Genomic DNA, 12,857 nt, shown 5'->3' with positions numbered 1-12,857 from the left:
CATCCATGACTTAATATCTAAAAAGCAATTTAAAAGGGTATCGATGGGTCCTGTTTCATCAGGAGACACGGCAATGTACAGCTGTGTGTCATCAGCATAGCTGTGGAAGCTGACGCCGCCGTGTCTCCTGATGACATCCGCAAGGGGAAGCATATAAAGATTTAAAAGTATCGGGCCTAAAATCTTAGCTAGCCATAGATGCGCTGCTGCTCTCAGTTTGGCCATCGAATTTGGTCCACGTCGCAGCTGTTTGGCCGTTTGCACATTTGTCGTCTTGTTGTCACACATTAGATGTGACCTTCCCCCCCATCATCAGTCTCATGTAATGTTCTCATGTTATTTTCATGCATTGCAAATACATAGTTTGACCTTCAGTATAAGAAACTTAAATTCAAAAGGGTAGAATAATACTAATGATAATTAGAATCCTATGTTCATTTCAATAAAATTAATAATATCCTACAAAGGGTTTAAAAACGCATTCAGACGTTACCAAAAATGTTCCTGAGCTAAGAGGCGCTTTAGTGTCAAATGTTTTTTTGTTGTTGTTTTTTTTAAATATGTGACTTAATTTTGAAAATACTCCCCAAAAGTAGATTGTCTTTGGTCTCCTTTTCCAGGTTCCAGCAAAATGACACAAATATGGACTCTTCTGAACGTGTTGTCTGCGAAACAAAGGATTCTTCCAGGTGCTCAGTTTCCATCGGCACTACAAGTTTTGTTAGCGCTGTAACTGTCAACATATCCGGCTGTGAAGCTGGACCAGTTCTGCTCAACGTACCAGCTCGACCTGGTGAGAAAGACATTTAATCTTTTAAACATGTATTTTTTATTTATTAATTTATTTATCTATTTTGTTTATCTGCATTCAAAAAAGTACACTCCAAAACAATGTCAACAACAAGCAATTTTTTGTTTTTATTTTATTTTTCAATCAATCGATTTTATCTTCCAGTGAAACCCAGAACTCCTTTGAACCTCTCACACTTCCAGACCATCAAGCCAGAACTGATTTTACAGTGGGACAAGCCAAAAGACGGTTCTGGTCCATTAAGATATGAGGTCCGATACTCAAATGACACTCGTCCTTTCTGGCAGGTGAATAATAATCCTTAGTGCACACTTTTAGTAGAGATAGACCAATATTGTTTTTTCAAAGCCGATACCGATTTTTAGTAGACAAGGAGGCGGATAACCGATATTAGAAGCCGATATTCATTTGCGGTAAAAAGGTAAATATTTCTGTACAATTTTTTTATAATGCAAACTCTTAACATTTTGTTGAACTGCCCTTAAGCATGTTTATTAAACCGCTTTTCATATTTGCAGCATGTTGAAGGTTTTTTGGTGTTTATCTTGGGAAATAGACATCTTTGTTTTCAAATTCAAACAAAAAGTGCAGAAATGAAAACTTCAACAAATAAGTAGCTCCTTTTCTTTTCTTTTCTACAGTGGCGCTTTACAAAATTTCAGTATACTGAAATGTTAATGGTTCACTTAGCTTTGTTTAAAACAAAAAGTGCATGGAGTTCCCAGGCACAGCTTCGAACATTAAGTGGAAAAAAAACCCAACAATAATAATAATAATTCCCTGAGGTTTAGCCAAATTTAATATGACCTGTTATCGGCTTTTAAAAAAAGGCAGATGCCGATATTCGTCAAAATGCCAAATATCAGCGCCGATAATCGTTCCAGCCGATAATCGGTCCAGCCAATAACCGGTCCATCCCTCATTTTTAGCTTGTTGCTATGTATTGTGTATAAATTGTCATTTTCAACCGCATGACACCTACTCGACTACGCCTACATAGACAAAACCAGGTACTGGGAGGTACTATTTCTAGTACCTGATCAACTGGGATTCCAAGTGTGCTGCTGAACCACTGACGTCAATCACTGTTTGTCCTTCATTCATCCTTGTCCAATCGAGTGTACAGTAGCTAATAATTACCAAAATAAACACACATGCTGTTTCTTTACCGGATTGTGGTAGACTACTTGAGCTCTGAGTGCTGCACTATTATACTCCACTTTACTGCAGCGCTTCCTTATTGTGGACCAAAAATGTGCCAATTTACTATGGCCAGCAGCCACAGTGAGAACTAAAAGCGGGAGACCCTCGGTTTCGACTGATATCGTTAATGCGGGATGGTTTTCGCAGTTTGCTGCGACTATTGAGGTGCACGAAACCGACAAAGGTGAGTAAAGCTGTGTCGTGAAAAGGTGACCTGGCAGGGTTTCTGATTGGTCTAATTATTTTAATTATCATCCGATAAAAGATTGTTGGTTGACAATTGAGGATGAAGTGACGCAACAAGACTCGACATGTTATTCACGGAGCAGGTCACAAGGTCATCCACTTTCAGTGTTTACCTTTCGTGTTAGTTGCTGAGAGTCAATTTGAGGAGCATTTCATATTCAGCATGCAACAACCTTTCCTGTGCAAATGCATTCATCCGGGAATGAAGCCCAGAATTCAGTCTTAGTTTATTTGCATGCGTGTTTTTCAACAATTTAAGGTCAAATGAGAGCCTCATTCCTGAAAAGATGTCAGTCAAGTATTTCCTCATTGCACATCCTGCTATAGTTTGAATGTTAGAAGTTTGTTGTTGTTGTTGTTGTTGTTTTTTTTTTAATCAGAGCAAGGCCAACTGACATATGTAGGTGTTTTCTGACCTCTCCCTGTTGGCCGCAGGTGGTGTCAACGGGGCTGGAGCGCAGGCTGATTGTGAATCTGGAGCCCGAAGTCAACTACACCATGCAGGTTCACTGCGCTGACCTGCAAGAACCTCCGTTGTGGAGCAACTGGAGTGAACCGTATCACATCTACCTTGGCAGTAAGGAACACTTCTCTGTTTTCTTTTGCTCGCTTTATTTGAACTTGATGGTCAACACGCACACACGCACATTTGGGATCTTAGTCCGTCAGGTTGTGGTGGCGCAAACTCCACGCTTTACCACTGTGAAGCACACGTTGTGACACATAGTGTCATGAAAGTCAGAAATGTTCATGTTCCTTTTGGTGAAATTATAATGCGGTTATGATCCGGCGGAAAAAATCCCAAGGCGTTTGGGTGCGTTCAGTCAGCTGGCTGCAACTAACGATTTTATATTTTATTCATCGATTCATCAGTCGACCATTTTATCAATCAAGAGGTGAATCCGATTTGTTTTTTAAACATGTTTTAATTCGAACCCATTTATTAAAGTGCATGACCTTAGTTGAGATTGTCAGTGCAGATGTTTGCAAAAGTCCTATTTAGCAAAAACATAGACGATCAGTCTGTTTACATGGAGGACTACAGAAATCGGAAAATATTCACCGTTGAGACGCTGAAATTGCAAGGGTTAATCAGTTCTCAAAATAATCATCCGTCAATTAATATCATAATCAATTAGTTGTCAACCGATTAATCGTTGCATCTCCAGTCAGCTTTGGATTTGACATGTTGGTTTTGCTGCCTGCGCGCACCTTTCCTCGCTGACACCTGCACGAACTTCATTGCTCCCTGTCCGTCCAAAAAACATTTAATTTCTGAGTGTGTTGCATCAATCCAACGACCTCAATTATTTCCGAGGTAAATTTATGTCAGCGCTCAAGCATTAAAATGGCTGCTGCTCATTAGCGTTAGCCTTTAATAAGACATTCTTCATTTGATGCTCAATGTCAACAGACCGTAAAGGTCAGCTCACCATAATAGACCTGCTACAAATGGCACACCTTGAACTCATCTCGGAAGCATGTTCATGTTGTTTTAACTAGGGCAGCAAGATTTTGAAAAAACATGTGACCATTGCGATATCGATGTTATTGCAATGTTTAACATGCACCTAAGGAAATGACATTTTTATAATCCAATGAAAAAAGTGTTAAAAAATGTCATGCGGCAAAATCAGCTATTTTAATTCTCCTAGATAATGTGCAACTATTGGGTGACGAGGCGCATTTTGCAAGTTGCATCTAACTGATCAAATTCAGATAATAGAATACAATTCCATAAGAAAATGATTGCATGTCATTGCGATATTGCGTAGGCCATCATTGCGATATTGATCATTTTTTCGATATATTGTGCAGCCCTAGTTTTAACTTACCGCCCTTTTCTAGTGGGGAAATGAAAATGTCACAAAAAAGACAAACAACTGCTATGGCCTATTTTAAAGACTAAAAGTGACACATTCTCTGTCTGTCAGACTATTAAAGTGGAAGTCAACGCAAACCTTTTTTTTTTCCAAGAATATGTTCTATGCAAGCCCACTAGTTGAAACACGGCATTCTGACGGCATTCAACCAATCACGGCTCAGATTCAGAAAACAGGTCCGCCGTGATTGGTCGTTGTGAGCAGTTGTGATGTCATTTTCAGTGGACAGAAGACAAAATGGCCGCCCCCAGAGATGGCTAAAAACGAGTGGATTAACGCTTATTCCACAAACACAATATTTATCAGAATGCCCTGTTTCAACTAGTAGGCCTGCTGGGAACATATTCTTGAAAAAAATATGTTTGGGTTGACTTCCTTCTGCTTTAATAATGAAAATATTTACATATGCTGCTTTTATTTTCACCACACATCGATATACTGTAATGTACTGTATGACAAAAAATAACAGCAAATGTAAACTCAAATATTTTTGAACTTTTTTATTCAAGGGTGACCACACTACAGTATTCTTCCCAAAAATTCCATGAGCACTGACCTTTTTTTTTTTTTTTTTTTTTTGAAGGAGAATAACTGAAACCCGCTTACTATAAGCTCATTGACTTATTTTCTGTGCTCTCGTTGACGCTGTGATTGCCCGTTCAGTGGTGAGCTACATCCCTGAAAAGGTTTTGGCCCACCCAGGGGAGAGCGTAAGCGTTTACTGTGTGTTCAACGACCACAGCATCAACGCCAACTCTGCCGTGTGGATGCGCAACATGGAACAGCCTCTCTCTTCCAGCCACTATCACTCAGTCAACCAACGGGTATGAGTGCAAGCTCGCCGTCTTTGAATGGATGTGCTCTATTTCCAAACCATTGGCCTAAGTCCGCGTTGTCCAAAGCAGGTGAGCCTCGTCACAATGCAGCTGTCAGACTCCGGGATGTATGAGCTGCTGCAGTGTAGGGCTACGAAGGAGTGGCCCATCCCTTACAGCATCATCTACGTAGAAGGTGAGCGCTGTCTGCAGGCGGAAACGGCGGCAAAACCACATCGACATTTTTAACATCCGAAAAAATAGTAGTCCTTATTAGAGGTGTCAAATTTGATTACGAAATTCCTCCACAACTATTTTTATCATCGAGTAATCCTTCGGAGGCATTGTTTAACTTCAAACGATACACATCCTGTTGTTTCAGCCTTTCAACAGTAATTATTGTCTGGTTTCTGTAATCCTGATTATCTTTTGTGTTTAATCAAAATCAAACTTTTGCAAAGCTTTTACTTTGGAAAACAATAACCGAACCAGTATACACTCTAAAAACAGTTGGTTTGAAAATAACTCCATTTTGGGTCAAAAATGGACCAATCCACAAATTGGGTCAATTTGACCCACCATCTCGCGTTGTTTTGTACAAAACAGCACAGTTTTTGGGGTTGTTTTGTACAAAACTTCTCATTTTTGCGATTGTTTTTGCAGAAAACAACCCAGAAAGTTGGGCCAAATTGACCCAAGTAGTGGATCGCTCCTTTTTTGACCCAAAATTGTGTTATTTTTAACCCAGCTGTATTTAGAGTGACCTGAATAAGTTTCAAAAAGGTTGGTCAACGCCTCTCGTGTGATATTGCCTAATTCTTCTTTGGGTGGTGTTTTTATCATTAATCAATACCAAATTAATAACAATATTTTTTGAATAAACAGTAATTGCGAAAAAATGGTTTTGTAATACACTTGAATGCAAAATAAATGTTTGTCCGATTAATCGATGTAATTGAGCGATAGAAAAGTCCATGCTAAAAATATTGAAGTGAATGACATGACATCCCTCATACTTATCATCTGAATGAATGGTTATTACATTCATTCAGATGACATTTCTGAGGTTGGGGGGCTCCAATGCAGGCTCCCATCTTCCTGTGTAGCCTTTAGATGTTCTCCCTGTACTTGGTTTTCTTTCTTTGTCGGGTACACTGGCTCGCTTCCACATTCCAAAAGCACGTATGTTAGGTTCATTGAAGACTATTAAGTGCGAATGTGAATATTTGTTTGTGAGGATAAACAGCATTAGAAAAAATAACTGGATGCTATGTCATATTAATCTAGTTATTATTCTCCTGCTTTCATCACTGCAAGTGTTTGTTCCCGCTTCCTGCTATTGACAAAGGCAGGAAAGAGAGTGGAGACATGTGACAATGTGAACTTGAGTATCACATTGAAGCATGGGCTGTTCTTGTTTTCATTTTCCAGAATCTAAAATACAGTAAGTGTATTTCTTTGTGCTTTTGCAGGGGCCTCGATTGACATCAAATGTGAAACCAGTGGTGATATTGATGCTATGGACTGTCGATGGAACAACACTTGGTGGATCAAACCAAAATTCCAATACACGTAGGTCATGATTTTTATTCAGGAGATGTTGACTTTAGAGTGCCCTCACACGTCCTCATCTTCATGAATACGCAAATCACTCCTTGTTATTATGCGCAACTTCACTGAACACAGCGTACTGAAAGAGACAATTCTCTTTTGGGGCACACCCTTGAGTCCATGAGTCCAATCCTGCACAGCAAGAGGATGCCAGGAAGTTGCTCAATGGTTTTTTTTTCTCTCTTTTCTTTCCGATGTTTTTTTTTTTTTTCAAACCTCTGAGCAATATATTAATCTGCACACAAGTCAGTGAAGCGCAAAGCTTAATAGTTAGCATTCCTGTTGAGACATGTTGTGCCGCACTTTTTTCTTTACGTCTGTTCTACAAGATCACATTGTAATATAGTCAAAGTACAATTCATTTTCATTCATCACCACCATTTTCCCCCATGGAATAATTCCGGAATGCTCCAAATATGGAATATCATATTTGCAAAGTTGAAATGAAAAAGGTGATAGCTGCCTATCCTCTCCAAAGATGGACTGACCTACCCTGTGATGTGATGGAGGAGAGAGAGAGAAATGGTGAGAAAGTTGGAAAGCTGGGGCCCGAATGTCTGCCGGTTCGATCCAAGCAACAAGCCTGCACCATCCAGGATGTCCGGAGGAATTGCTACAAACTGTGGCTGGAGATGCTGTCCCATCAAGGCCCTTTCAGATCCAAACCCGTCTACATATCACCTCTAGATCATGGTAGGCAACCTATATGTTAACTCTCTTGAAAATACACATTCATAACAAGTTGGGATGTATCGATTTACTCAAGCCCCGATTCAATTTTCAGTTCCCGATTTTCGCTTTGATTCGATTTTAAAAAAATTGCCACCGTGCTTGTCTCTGTGCGCTAGTGTGGTGCGGTAGCCATCCACAAACACAATACGCTAATAATGTTTGGCGCAAGCGCATAATTTAATCTACACATTCAAAATGTGGTATGCATCTGGAATGGAAAAAAATGTAAAGACAATTTTTTAGCACTCTAAATTAGTATATTCTAACAACCTAGTTATGCTGTCTTTTGTTAGTTGTTGCTGTATAGGGCTTGTGAGTGCTGAGATGTCCAAGTTCGATTCGTCTCGATTAATCGGTTTCAATCAATATTTAATTGATTTTCGATTAATCATTACATCCCTAATAACAAGCGATCAAGGTTTCAGAAACTGCTGCCACTGCAAGCCAAGAGAAGGAATTCAATACGGCAAGCTGGAGACAAATTGTTTTATGGGAGGTACCTTTTGGAAAATGCTGTATGCATTATAAACTTCCCAATATTTTTTGCTCTCTCGGGCAAGAAAAATATGAGACACAGTTGATGCAGTACAGTTTTATACTGCAAACTACAACCACAATAGTGAACAATAATGAATCATTTCCGGCAGCACCAAGCAAAAGTAATAATAGTGTTCATCTTTCTGGAAAGCAGAATATTTGATACAGCTCTTGTAGTGACTAACATTACGTATTGCGCAAGTGGTCATAATGTTGTGGCCGATCACTGCATATCGTCGAGCGTATTCAAATGGTGGACTGAGGTGTGGATCCGGAAGGTCAAGGTCTCATATGGAGCCATGGTTAATTGCTGGTAAATAAAAGGAGGAGGTGCATCGACGCGCGTCTGGTGTAAATGTTGAAAAAGTGTAGTGTAATTGAAAGGGTGAAACGAGGCTGCTTCGAGGTAGAAGCGGTCCAGTGGAAATGTGGCCTCATCAACCAGTTGCCATGGATTCAATGATTACCTTGAGAACTAACCGGCCTGTTCCTCCATTGTCTGACTTGCAGTGAAGCCCCACAGACCCTCCAATGTGAAGGCAGTCAATCTGCAAAGTGGGCTCCTGAGGATCACGTGGGAGCCTCCATCTTTGCCTGCGCAGGGGCTCCAGTGTCGCTTCCGTTTCCACTCTCCTTCTGCTATCAGAGCTCAGCCAGAGTGGAAGGTGAGCGATTCTTTGACAGTTTGAAATCGCAAAATGAGATGGATCGCACAATGAAATACAATTCCTTTGAAAACCCACATCGTAAGTCAAAACACGACCCAACACAAACGATGACCCAACCAAAATTATGATAAAAAAGGGAAGCAAACTTATTGGTTAAAATACTCCGCCATGTCAACTTTATGGACTTTTTGCGTCAGGTTTCCATTCTGGAAATGACACTCTTCTTCATGGCCCTTTTTCCCCTCTTCATTCAGTCACGAATGACAGAGTTTAAGATTGAGGTTGTGCTATCCCAGCATGATCTTTTCCCTTGTTTTGACCATTTGGTCAATGCAGCTCAGCAATCCAGCGTGGGTAGCATCGGCGGAGATTCCGATTCCGGACATGTGCCAGGTCTATGCGGTTCAGGTGAGCTGCATTCCCGCCAACCACACCGGCTACTGGAGCGACTGGAGCGACTTGATCTACTCTGTACCCCAAAACAGCAGAGGTACACGCATCATTGATATCATCTCCCTTGCAAGTTTTCACATTTTCCACAGCGGCATCACCTTTCCACCTTGATGCTTTTTCCTGCAGCTCCAGAACATGGCCCTGATTTTTGGAGAATCCTTGAAGACGATCAGCTCACAAACTCGACAAACGTTACTCTGCTGATTACGGTATGAAGAACAAGATGAACATCCAGTTTATAGCCGAAGCATTACAAATGACGTGTTGCTTTGTCGTTTCTAGCGTCTTCCGCTAGAAAGCCGCTCCTACTGCATTAATGGTTATATAGTCCAGCACCAGACTTCAAGTGGTGTTGTGAAGAGGGAGAAAATTGAGCTGGTCTCCTCCTACAGCTTTGAGTGGAACCGAGAAGTTCAAAGTGTGACAGTGGAAGCCTACAACAGTCTGGGGAGTTCCAGAAAAAACATTAACATGACGCTGGACAGGCGACCTAAACGTGAGTGATCACCCACTCGAATCATACATCGTGTTCTTTATGTCACATAATGGCCACTCTGTACACAATTCAATGAGATTTTTTTTTTTTCTTCTCAGTTCAACTAATGTCATTTCTGGAGAGTGAACAATCCAACCTTGTGATTAAATCACCCCTCAAAAATCTATTACATAGACGGAAAAAATCATAAGCTTCCGACTATGTTTAGTCGGACTATTTTTTTTAATTTTTTTTTTTTTTTTTTTAAAGTTTATCGCCTACAAAATGGGTCTTCGTCATAGGTGGGTTGGCAGACCGGTCTGTCACATAGGCGGAATGCCCAGCTCTGCTAATAATATTGTATAAGAGATCAAACGGAGAGGATCACATTCGGGCCGTATGTTTGATCATATAGTGTCAAACATACGGCCCGAACCAAGGAGGTTCGATCAGGCCCGCAGGATCATTTAAATGTGAAAAAATGCATAAAAGACACGGAATTTATATTTTCAATAGGATGCAATTCATGAATTATCCGCTAGAGGGCACACTGTTTTGATCAGAGTAGAAGACAACATACCGGTAGTTTAAAAATTCCTTTCTTTATAAATCTTGTTTAATCTTAAAAGTGCATTACTATATTTTTCAATACGAATTACTTGTTAAAGTTTTGTGCCTTTGTACAATCAGTGGGATCAGTTGCAATGCATATATGTGAATGATAAAAGTAAATTGCACAAATGTTTCATGAAATGTTTTGTAAAAGGAATGCTCATTCAATTTCAACATTTTCCTAATTTTCTTGTGCTTCTTTACACCAAAACAGAAGGAAATACATGATATTTTGGTTATCTATAGCTGAGTATGGTATAATTTTAATAGTCCGGCCCACTTGACATCTATCGAGGCCGTACGTGGGCCACAATGTGAAATGAGTTTGACACCCCTGATATAGGAGGTCTCCACCTGACTCTATTTTGGAGTGGCAAAGTACGGATGTGGGTGCTCCTGTTGACAGGTTTATCGAGTGTGATCTGCAACAATACAGATAAAGAATAATATAGCAAAATTATATCATACACTGGTTCACAGTATACTTAGACTTTACAATTCACTGTATTCAGCAATTAAACAACCAAACAATATAAACAATTCACATTCACACGTTTTATCATCACTAGAATAGTTAGCATACTAGCCGAAATGGCTAACTCACTCGCGAGAATACAGTTATGCTATATTGTACAGCAATAACCTGACACGATTATGAATGATTAAACTCACATTTTGGCATTTACACAACAAACAACAAACGTGGCGGAATGCGGGCAATTTGTAATTATGGAGTTTGCTGGCATGAACAACAACTAGCTGCGCCGAGAGAAGAAAGAAAAGCAACCACGTCACTCGCGTCCGACGGCGCTCGACTCGAGGTGCGTTCAATGCCCGCTCACAGTGTAGGACATCTCAGACACACGGAAACTCAATGAATGTATCAAATGCCAACAACTACGAATAGTAAAACAATGTGGGTTTTCTAACAAGACACTTCAAGGAAGCTATCAAATATATCCAACCTGCCACTGTCAGTTTTTTCATCTTCTTTTTTTTCTTTTCATACTGAGTACCTGTACATTGACTTGAATTCTCAGCTCTCCAGCCAGACGAATAAACCCCTATTATGCCTTATTGGTGCTTCTTAAAACGACAAGCTAATGAGTTACCCAAAAAAAACCAGGGCGGGCATCCACAACCATTATGGCAGTCAAGTGACTGACCACAAAAATATTTGACCGAGTGAAAGAAAGCGGCACAGTGAGCGTTTTATTGGCGAGAACATTGGTGCTGGCTTGATCTCAATTGCAGTCCTCTCCAAAACTTGGACAGTGTGTGCTTTTTATTTGGTTGTTAAACTTTATTGGGAAGAGAGCTGTTGAATGTTTTCGGGATGTGATGCCACTGCTGTGTCTTGTGTGCACGTCAGGCGGCTGCGTGCGATCCTTCCACGTGCTGCTTATCAACAGCACTTGTGTGTCTCTGCACTGGAGCCTCGCGGACAACAGCTCTGCTCCACTCTTCATGGTGGTCCAGTGGGCACCGCAGCGGCAAGATGACTCTCATCCCAGCAAAGTTCACAGCGGGCACACGTGGGCCAGGCTGCCCTTCACCGACCGTTCCGTCCGCATAAAAGGTCAAACAGTGCGCTCCCTCTGCTCGATTTTCTCAACATCACTGTTGATTGAGGCTCAGTAGAACACACTTACATCAAACTTGATCTCTGGTTTCAGGTGATTTTTATGCATCGGTGGAGTATGGCTTCTACTTGTATCCTGTGTTTTTGGAAGGAGAGGGCGAGCCTGTCTTCACAATTGGTATGCAAGCTATAAAAAAAAAAAAAGCTCGTTGGGTCACTTTATTGTGATCCCATGCAAAAAGTGGCCAAGCACAAGCACTTCAAAGCTTCTGATGTTTTGCATAATGTAGTCACCAGAAGAGACCCCGCAGCCTACACGACATTGCTGATCATCGCCCTCCTCTCCATCGTCCTCTTCATCACTCTGGCCCTCTCCCAAAACCAGTAAGCGTAGATTCACGGATGACATTTATACACTGTAGATTGACCAGCCACATCATTTTTTGTTGTTGAGCTGATATAAGAATTTTAATGGGAGTGCTATAGATATCTACGCATTCTTTAACCAGCTGTATTTTATTGTCAGGATGAAAAGGTTTGTGTGGAAGGATGTGCCCAACCCGAAAAAATGCTCCTGGGCAAAGGGACTCAACTTCAAGAAGGTAAAACAATACCAGCAAACTTTCATTCCTCCATTTTCTTGCACTACCACGGCTGAAGTGCCGCAGCTCACTTTGGGCAAGCCTTGACTGAGATCTGTCAGTCACAGGGCTGACACACGATCACAAAGGCCAGTTTAGTGTCTCGAACTAAATGAAGGACATTTTCGGAATGTAAGACTCAAGAAACTGCAGTACCAGAATACGATACCAGTAGGGATGCGAATTTCGACTAATTTGCCCGCCGACTAGTCTCAAATTTTATTTGTGACTAGTCTATAAGGAAGAAAACTTGAATTTTAATGCGACCTGTATCTGATTTTTTTATGACAGTCTGAACGGCTCAATTCAGATTTTTTCAAATGCGACCTGGGTCAAAAATTTCGGCGAAAAGTGCTGGCAGCAGGGTGATCGAATCTGCAAAAGTTGTTTTGAGTAACACTATTGACTATTTATATTTTACTTTATTTTAATCCCACTTGAAAGGCGAAGCATAAAGTGGACATTTATGGCGATCGTAGTAATTCAGCCACGGCTCAGATAGATTGATTTTTTACACATGGTTATGACGTGACATCATCGTTAGTAATGTCTCCATGAAATGAGATGATAAAGCCTCGCCTCATAATT

At 40.7% G+C, this 12,857-nt stretch overlaps 1 protein-coding gene and 1 long non-coding RNA gene across 6 annotated transcripts in view; one reads left to right on the top strand and one right to left on the bottom strand.

The window, feature by feature from the left end:
* The window catches only part of lepr (leptin receptor), a 40,477-nt gene that overhangs the window by 24,928 nt on the left and 2,692 nt on the right, over nt 1–12,857 (top strand). For 4 of the 5 annotated variants that reach the window (XM_086046207.1, XM_086046205.1, XM_086046204.1 and 1 more), the window contains 15 exons: nt 621–793; nt 956–1,098; nt 2,696–2,837; nt 4,807–4,967; nt 5,049–5,154; nt 6,431–6,530; nt 7,048–7,262; nt 8,349–8,503; nt 8,843–8,996; nt 9,086–9,168; nt 9,242–9,455; nt 11,419–11,625; nt 11,723–11,806; nt 11,919–12,012; nt 12,155–12,230. In XM_086046207.1, the coding sequence (XP_085902333.1) occupies nt 621–793; nt 956–1,098; nt 2,696–2,837; nt 4,807–4,967; nt 5,049–5,154; nt 6,431–6,530; nt 7,048–7,262; nt 8,349–8,503; nt 8,843–8,996; nt 9,086–9,168; nt 9,242–9,455; nt 11,419–11,625; nt 11,723–11,806; nt 11,919–12,012; nt 12,155–12,230 (2,107 nt within the window). The remainder of the gene's footprint in view (nt 1–620; nt 794–955; nt 1,099–2,695; nt 2,838–4,806; nt 4,968–5,048; nt 5,155–6,430; nt 6,531–7,047; nt 7,263–8,348; nt 8,504–8,842; nt 8,997–9,085; nt 9,169–9,241; nt 9,456–11,418; nt 11,626–11,722; nt 11,807–11,918; nt 12,013–12,154; nt 12,231–12,857) is intronic. The other variant, XM_086046206.1, reaches the window with a different exon arrangement.
* On the bottom strand, nt 7,947–10,851 carry LOC147138099 (uncharacterized). Its single transcript, XR_015088855.1, has 3 exons — nt 10,719–10,851; nt 9,058–10,468; nt 7,947–8,975 (listed from the first exon to the last, which is right to left on the bottom strand). It is a non-coding gene; the product is annotated as an uncharacterized LOC147138099 (long non-coding RNA).

This window comes from Filicampus tigris, chromosome 12, assembly GCF_054856515.1.
Source record: "Filicampus tigris isolate MCC_2025a chromosome 12, RoL_Ftig_1.0, whole genome shotgun sequence".
NCBI lineage: Eukaryota > Metazoa > Chordata > Actinopteri > Syngnathiformes > Syngnathidae > Filicampus > Filicampus tigris.
This window is presented reverse-complemented; position numbering and strand designations above follow the sequence as displayed.